Consider the following 8,867-nt stretch of genomic DNA (forward strand, 5'->3'; position numbering starts at 1 on the left):
GTTTTGGTCCTGTTTGTAGGAAAAGTGATCAGAGGAGGGTAGATCTGGGGCGGGGGGAGGGGAGGTGGGGAGCCCTCTGGCTGCTTAGGTAACTTTTTTCCCTCTCCCGTTCTGGTTAAATAGCTGCGTGCTTTGCTTGCTTGAATCACCAGCCATAAGCACAGTCCTTTTCTTTGCCTTTTGGAAGCTCATGATTTTGCAGGCTTGACCCAACTAGCTCGTTTTTCCTCAAGCCAGCAAGCAATACTGAGTGGGACCATCCGTGCTTTGCTTGCTTGAATCACCAGCCATAAGCACAGTCCTTTTCTTTGCCTTTTGGAAGCTCATGATTTTGCAGGCTTGACCCAACTAGCTCGTTTCTCCTCAAGCCAGCAAGCAATCATGAGTGGGACCATCTCCTGCTTCCAAGGGATTTAGGTGCCCAAGTTAAAACACCACGTTGCAAACTGTTTCGCTGCATTGTCTTATACTGTCAGACACATCAACAATCCTTTTTCTCTGTAGTTAAAAATTACTTGATGATATTTCCTTTACGAGGACTTAAACTCTGGCATTTAAATTTATCTTTCTTCGAAAGCGTTGCAGTGCCTTTGACTTCTCAGCTATGTTGAGGGGTAGAAAACTGTAGCTGCTACAGCTATGGAAGCAGCCTGAAGAGCCCTCTCTTGTAATTGGTCTAATGCTTTCTATTTGTAGAATGGAATACCACCCCCCCTCAGGATTTTTTTAAGCTGTATGAACCTGAAATCAGTGTAAACTTAGTTGGTTCTGCTGCCATTCAGAACTTGATCTGTTCACAAATGCTCTGGCTTCTTCAAAAAAAAATGTGATGTGGACAGCAGAGATTGAAATGAATTACTGGGTGAAGAGACCCCAGAAGAGACCTCTCAAAGTAGCAGGTTGATTGTTTAGTCAAGAGGATGGAGGAGAGCTGGTTGCTGATCATAGAAACCTGGAGACTGAGGGAACTGCTTCCCCCAAACCCTTTCTAATAATTTCTCTCGAGCCCTTCCAAGCTGCGGAGACAGCAATGACATCAGCTGTTTATAACCCGCTGCCTGCTGTCCCTTCCGATGTATTTCATGTACAACCTCAGGCTTTCTCATCTGCAGCTTAACTTTGTTATAAGGTGACTGCTTTTACTTCTGACTTCATTGATATCCATTACAAACTTGCCCTGCAGTTCAAGAAAGAAGGTGCCTTGGTTTCCGTGAGCAACCCGAAGTGGAAGTCATCGCGTGCGTGGTTTTTACAGTACTGATGATGTGTTTCAACCCTCTGTTGTTACTCAAGGGCTTTAGACAGGTTTTTTTCCACAGATACTGCTTTGCTCTGCTTTAACACTTCAAGTTCACCAAGCTGCTTATATTTGGGAGCTGAGGATTGTAGCAGTGCAACTGAGAGAAGTGATCAATGGGCAGCTATCCTGCAGCACGCTGATTGTGGAGTGTTCGCTGAATGTTAAGCACATTTCCAGGGCGAGCTGTCAGCTTTGGCGTTTGGTTACATCTGTGGTGTAGATGGTGTAGATGAATTGGAAAAACTCAAGAGCGCCTTAACAAAGGTCCTGGCTGTGGGAGGGAGATTGTGCTACCACAAAAGGTCCGTTTCTGTAAGTAGAGATGTGGGTGTGTTTGGAGGGGATCAGAAAATGGTGCCTGAGAGCAGAAGCTCCACGCTGTTGGTGTGCCTGCCAGACCTGAGCAAGATTCTGAACAGGGTCTTTGCTAACTGCAAATGTGATTCTCAGCTCTGCCAAACCGAGATGTTGAGGTGATATGACACCGTTGGTAAGTACATGTGGTGTGTTACACAGTTCTCAACCTGTGCTTTTGTTCCTCAGCATTGAGTTCGACCGAGACTGTGACTACTTTGCCATTGCTGGGGTGACAAAGAAGATTAAAGTCTATGAGTATGGTACAGTCATTCAGGACGCAGTGGATATTCACTACCCCGAGAATGAAATGACCTGTAATTCCAAAATCAGGTAGGCGTTGACTTCGCATTTGAACTGAGAGACCTTTTTCTATTTGCTTTTTTAATCATGTTGCTTTTTTTTTTGTCCATTCTGGGAATGGGAGGGGAAAGGAGGAAAGCAGGATCTGATGGAGAGCTTGCTCTGAACTCCGGGTGGGATTGGGTGGCACAAGCACTGTTACCCGAGTATGCCGGGCTCGTATGAGGTAATAGCAGGCCCACGCACCTGCAGCAGAAAGGGACACGTGAACTGCTTTTGTGTCCCTTGCAAATGCTGTTGGATTCCTACTCAGTTCAAAGGAGAGTGAAAGTGGAGTAGTGGATATGTTCCAGGTAAAGTCCTAGCTAGTCCCCCAACTGTGCCCAGTTCTTCATAACAGCCACCAATTCCTTCGTGTTGCCTTCTCTTCATTGACCAGATCCTTTCCATTCTGCTAAGAGGCTGGTAGTCCTCAGGAAATGTGCCTCGCGGGCACCTTCTGCCTGTGAATTTGTCTGCCTGAAGTACTGTTCTGCTCATAAGATCAAGCTCTTGGGGAAAAGACCTCACTTGAGTTTTTTGGTTTCTTCTGTGCTGCTATTGCTACTGTCCACTTATTTTTATCTTTTTGAATGACTTAAAGCAAAGAAATATGGACCACCATGTCAGAACTTCAATTGAAAGAACCTGGATAACAGCACTTAAAAATCCTAATGCAAAATCTCTTCTTAAAACTCAGAAGTAACTAATACAGGCAGTAAACCAGTTCAGTATTATAACGCGGGGCTCCAGCATCTCTGAAGTAATTTGTTTTTATTTGGTACCCTACATTTTAGAAACACTAAAGCATCCACAAAAATGTAAGTAATAAATTTATATAACAGTCCGGCTTCTACAAAAACAATGTTGCATGACGCGATTAACGATGTTTGCAAACCTACTCTACAGTGTAAAAGTCACGCTTACTTTTCTAGTTGATGTGTTTCTTAAGATAGAGTCAATCCTGGATCACCCCTTCTGAATAATCTTGGGATCTTTGTAATGCTGTTTTATGAAGGAAAAGGTGCAAATGCAGCTGCCCCTGGAACTGGCTTTCAAGATGGGTATAAACAGCCCAAGAGGGATTGGTGTTGATAAGCCACAATGATTATGGAGCTTGTGTTCTGCTGGACTTGCGACACATTCAGCATTTTTGACTGAGTCATAGCAAAGTCAACACTGTTCAGCTTCATTATTCTGGAGAGAAGAGCACAATAACAGGAGAACCATCCAGCAGTCAATTTAATACCTTTTGCCTTAATTAGAAGGGGAGAAGCGATGTGTGTCTGGTATTTCTTGGTCTGTCTGAGATACTTCCAGACTTGTTACGTCAAATTTGACAGGAATTTACCCTGATGAGCCTGCCAGGCATTAGGAAGTTGTTTGTTCTCCCTTCTCCTGCAGCCACCGGTGAGGAGATCTGCATTAGAACCTTCAGTGATGTTACTCTTGTCAGCTTTGTGCTCCAGACAAGATACCACTCGCATTTAAGGTTTCTTCTTTCTCCAATTTCATCCATATATACATTATATCTATAGTGACGATGCTAAGTGCCTTGTCCTCTGACACTGTGCCTCAGCAGAGGTGGACAGGGTCCTCTTCTTTCATTTCCTTGCCCTAGTTTCTCTCCGTTCTCTGAAAAAATGCTTATTTCTTTTCTCCTGTTGGCACCTCCACATTTTATCAACCTCCCTTTGGCATGTGGGTGCTTTTGCTTTTGACAAATGAAGTTAGGCTGTCAGTCAAATGCATCCTTGCTATTTCCATTAGCTCCGCTGCCAGTCACCAGTGCTGGGGCTCGCTGGCGCAGCGTCGAGCAGCATAATAACTTGCTATTCCGAAGTGGCATAGCTTGAGGGAGAAGTTAGATATGAAGGTTGTAATTTCATTATGGAATATTGCAGTCTGCTGATAGTGTGCCTGTATTATAATAAAAAATTCTAAACAAGCAGAGCCTGCTTTTTGTAAAAAGCCTTGGCTCAAAGCTGTTGATCTTAATTTAGGTGGAGCTGCAGCTTCTTCCTGAGGCTCACTCTGCCTGCTCGTGCCCTTTTGGGTATCGAAGACAGATGTATCTCTGCTGTGGCCCACGGGTGGGACCTCTCTGCCCAGCAGCGATGTGGGGGTCTGTGTGCAGGTGGGATTTGGTCACCCTGTCTCTTCTGCTGAATCTGGTATATGACACTGGCGCGGCTCGTGATGTCCCTCCCGTCATCGCACGGCACCAGACCTGTCTGTCCACAGGCACTTTGGCTTCCCAAAGACACATCACGAGCAGCTCACCCTGAATTGATCCTGGTTAACCTTGTTCGGAGCGATGATGCCAGAACGCAAATCATTAGTGGTTACGTTGTTGACTCAGCTTTTTGGAGGAGCAGCAGCTTTGATGGGCTTTTATAAAAGCAGACAGGTGACAGCATTTGCGAGGACTCGTGTCTGGCCAAGAGCAAGTCTGCTGGCCCAGAGCAGCTGCAGGAAGGGAAGCCCTTGCCTGGGATGGGGCTGGCACCAGCCCAGCCCTGCTCTGCCGTGTGCCAGCTGGGCGCCTGCTGAAAGGTTGAGCTTCATGCCAGCAGTAATTGATTGTCAGCTTTCTGGAGCAGGGCCCTGGCACCAGCTGTAGCTGAGTCTTTCTTCCTCTTTTCCAACCCCCTTTTTTTACACCCACCTGCTTCTTAAATACTTTCTTTTCTCATCATCTGTTGAGCTTTCTTCTCCCTATTTTTAAGAACAGGGAGGAAGTTGGTGTGTCGGGTTTGTGGTAAATGTGCATCGTGTCCCCCGAGAGTGACAGCGGCATAAGCTTCCAGGAAAAACACAAGATGACACACAAATCCTCATAAAAATCCCATTTACAGATTCATAGCTTCAGTACAAGAAACAAATCCTGGCATTGTGTAGTAGCTATAAACAGCACCCTGTGAGCTAATTATGACTTGCTGTGTCCCTAGCTATGGCAGACAATAATCTGCGGTCCCCACCCCGTGCAGGAGGAGATGGGGAAAGGACAAGAAGAGGATGAACAGCTAGCAGCGAGCCACAGCTCTTCTCCGATATATTCAAGAGGCAGATTTGTTGTTTTGCCGTAGGTCACAGGAGGAGAAAAATAAGGAGATCTAGTGTTCAGGTAAAAGAAATTGGCTTTAGGCCTCGTTAATCGTACGCTAGGTGATGCGTAAGCGTAGTTAGGTAAACACGCTTTTGAAACCCGTGTTTAGTATTCCGTGTGCTCCCCACTGTGTGTTTGCAGCATCTGTGCTTCAGTGATAGATGTCACCACAAACCTCTAAGATCAGCTGCATCTGTTTAGTCAACTGCAGTAAAAGCAAAGCATCCGTAGGCTCTTTTCTTTAGGAGGCTGCTGGTATTTTATTGTTTTAATTTTTCACCATCAATAAATCAAATATGATTGGCTCTATCCTCCTAGCAGTTCATGGGCATATTGCTGTCAGCTTTTAAAATGTCAGTCAGTTCTCATTAATAGGTTTAAATTAAGTAAAAACTTGCCGTATGGTGGGTTAGGTCATTAGAGTCTGCTGTTTAGAGAGGTATGAGCTCTCTTCATGCTGAAACACCTCACAAGTGGTTGCATGGGATGCCTATATTTCCAAAGCAGAAAACGTTTGACAGTGAACAGGTTGTAAGGAAATAGACCATCAATTTTCATTAATTCCAGTTCTCAGAGCAACTGCTTCTCTTTGCCCTAAGATGAAGTTTTTCTTTCTCTGTTTTTTAACACTACTGGAGGTTTTCTTTGGATTGATTAGAAAAAAGAGCTTTTTTTTTTTAAACATTTGTAATGGAAATGTGATTTTGCATGTCTCTGAAGTATTTGGTTAGGTTTTTTACTCTCATGGATGTTCCTTGCAGTAAAGGATTACTTCCTTATAAAAAAACACAAACACTTCCGTCCTAAAACTCCTAGGCATCAGTTGACTCATGGTAGTGGAGTGGAAGCACTTGGCGCTGGGAAGCAGGTCAGACCACAGCACTTTGTGCCTTATTAAAAGCTTTACTGTGTCGGACTTTCAGTGCCAGAGGGGTGGTTGACACCAGGTAACTTGATTCTGAACTAGAGACATTTCACCCAGAAAAATACTGGCTCATGCAAGAAACATCAGGGTAACTGACAACACTAACTGAGCTGCCCCACTTATATCTGCGAATAGAATGAAGGATGTATGTAAATCTTTACAGGTTCAGGATTTCTGTGTGTCCAGAGCGGGTGCTTCGGTTAGGATGGTGCTTCAGAGATCGGTGATGAGCTTTCACCTGGAGTTCCTCCAAGCTAATCTCCTAGGGCGGAAACCTATCCCAATTTAGGGCAAGATAAACCTCTGGGGTGTAACTACTGCCCTGTTTCTGGATTAGAGAACAAAAACTAGGAAAAAAATACAGCAACTAGTATTTGAAATAACAGATGGCCTCGCACAGCACCTTTTAATCCAGTGCTGAATTACACGTTATCTCAGCCTTAGGCAGCTGTATTTTTGTATTGTGTCTCATAGCCTTCACGTTTCAATTTCTCCCTGGATGTGGCTGCAGGTCATGGGAAGGTTGTCTACAAAAGGTTGTTTTTAAGAATTTCTGGGGATTTGATGCTTAACCTGCTTGAGGACTGTGTAAGTTGCATTTCTGGTCTCTCACCTTTGCCCCATCCCCTCCTCCAGCTTGCTTGCCCATGCATTTTGAGTCTATACTCAACTTGTTACGCATGAGAACATCTCAAGGGAACCAAAAAAAGTTGATGTCTTTGAAGATTCAACATTTCCTGTGTTGGGCATAGAAGAAAGATTCCCCCTTTAGTGGGGGACATGGCAGTAGCTTCTCAACCCTCTGTGGGTCCCAGGGAAGCCACATAGAAGAGAAACTTCATAACGTCCCAGCTCCAGAACAGCCGCCTTTCAGGCCTGTATCATCACAGATGCCAGAGAATACAACCAAAGGACAGTCAGCCCTTGGCAAAAAGCAGCCTTTACCTGGAGAGGGAGCTCCCCTCCACCTGATCCAACCCTGAACTGTGCTCCACGAGGGTTGCTTTTGAGAATTCAAGTTAGAAAGATCCTCAGGTATTGCAGTGGCAGGGAGAAACCTCTAGTTCTAGACTCTGTAAAGAGAGTTTGGGGGGTTGGGGGGGGAACGTGTGTACGAAAATTAAGGCAGAGACCTGGAAAGGGGTTGGCTTTGTCTTATTATTCAATCATATTCCTTAAAAATGGAAGATATACGGTGTGTGTGACTTAAAAGGTGTTAATTGAACCGTTTAGTGGCTGCAAATCCCTAAACATTTTTCGCCTGTCACTTCCTGGTTTTCCCTCTGTCTACCTACAAGTGCTTTCTGAGTGAGTGTTAACCCCTTGTTAACACCATCAGACTTCAGTCGGATGCTTCAGACAGAATGCTTATCTTGGTCTTTGCTGGCCAGATCTAATATGCTTTTGGGCACAGAAACCCTTCATTTTTCTCCATCTGTATTGATTGATCCTGTAAAATATTACCTCTTCCTACAGAACTGATGCTTCTTGTATCTTTAGATCTATCACATCTCCAATGGAACTGTTAAACTCTGTCCTTTATATTTTTTCTACCTGCTCAGTAATTCCTAATTTCCGTTCTTTGGGGTGATTACTTTCTTGACAAAGTGTAGTTACATGATTATCCTCCTCAGCTCAACCTGCAATACCCAGCTCTCTTCCCCTGGTCAGATGTGGATCTCATGCTTTTCTAGCATAGAGCATCCATCCTCTAACCAGCCAAGCTGGCACCAGCGCGTCTACCTTTCCCTAGGACCTTCTCCACCTGCTGGTACTGCCTGACGTACTCCGAGCAGTCCGGATAGGGACAGAGGTATGGCCCTGGACTGTATTCTTCCTGCTTTCCTGTGATGGCTAAACTTAGCGATCTATTTATTTTTCCTTAAGCTTCTCGAAGCCCTGACTTGAGTGGAGACTAGATGGCGGGGGAGCAGGTTTGAACCAATAAATGTCTAGTGCAGTGTCTACACACACTCCTGCCATTCGTTGGAGACCACTCCCAGCCCTGGGTCTCACTGCGGTGTAGCTTTAGGGCTCTGAACCACTTCTGCTTCCATCGGTGACTGAGTGCTCTGCCTAGAAACAAGACGGCAGATGTCAGATGTGGTTATCTCTGGACTGCTATAACCTTCACCTGGCGGTCTGATGGGCGGGACCTGACAGCTTCATTTGGGCCTCAGGGAGCTGCTTAAGCCTCTCTGAATGAGGGTTCTAGTAAATCACAGACTGTTAAGACCTGCTTTTCTGTGTGGGTACCTAATGGTAGTAGAGCTGGCACAATGATAGCTCCTTGATGATGTATTTGTGGTCAGTCCTTGTACCTACAACAGGTGAAGGCACAAACTTTTTCTAATTGATGACATATCGTGGAAGAGGTGAAACCAGGGAAAGCATTGCCTGAGCTCTATCACCTCAGCCATCCTCTTAGCAGCTGGTGGCTAAAGGTGATGACTTACATTGGGTAAATAAAACTCTTTCTGAAGGCAAAGTTTTAAAACCATGGGATGCTGTTATGTGAAGAAAATATGCAAGTGTGGGGGTGGACTGTGGGTCAATAGAAGTGCATGCAGGGAGAAGTGTTTGACTGCTTGAAAGCAGTGTCATCAAATGTCTCCCTCTCTGTATTGGGCATTCTAAAGCAAGCTCCCAGTGATCCACTGGGAGGGTGTGTCCTGTAGGCGTTCACCAGGCATCGTGCAGTGGTGTGAGAGGCTTGCAGAAAGCTGCTCAAGCTGCTCTTATTGGACAACTTTGTCTTGTCTGTGTAAGCTCAGATTAACTTGTGCAGACAGGTGGAGGTCCTTTGGATCATTCAATAAAGCTTCCTGCTGCTGCGA

At 45.1% G+C, this 8,867-nt stretch overlaps 1 protein-coding gene across 1 annotated transcript in view; it reads left to right on the plus strand.

The window, feature by feature from the left end:
• RFWD2 (ring finger and WD repeat domain 2, E3 ubiquitin protein ligase) overlaps positions 1 to 8,867 on the plus strand; it is a gene marked incomplete at its 3' end in the record, with an annotated part of 90,516 nt that overhangs the window by 44,361 nt on the left and 37,288 nt on the right. The window contains exon 12 of the mRNA XM_010140357.1: positions 1,844 to 1,987. Coding sequence (XP_010138659.1) covers positions 1,844 to 1,987 — 144 coding nt within the window. The remainder of the gene's footprint in view (positions 1 to 1,843; positions 1,988 to 8,867) is intronic.

The sequence above is a fragment of the Buceros rhinoceros genome, unplaced genomic scaffold, assembly GCF_000710305.1.
Source record: "Buceros rhinoceros silvestris isolate BGI_N320 unplaced genomic scaffold, ASM71030v1 scaffold340, whole genome shotgun sequence".
Lineage (NCBI taxonomy): Eukaryota > Metazoa > Chordata > Aves > Bucerotiformes > Bucerotidae > Buceros > Buceros rhinoceros.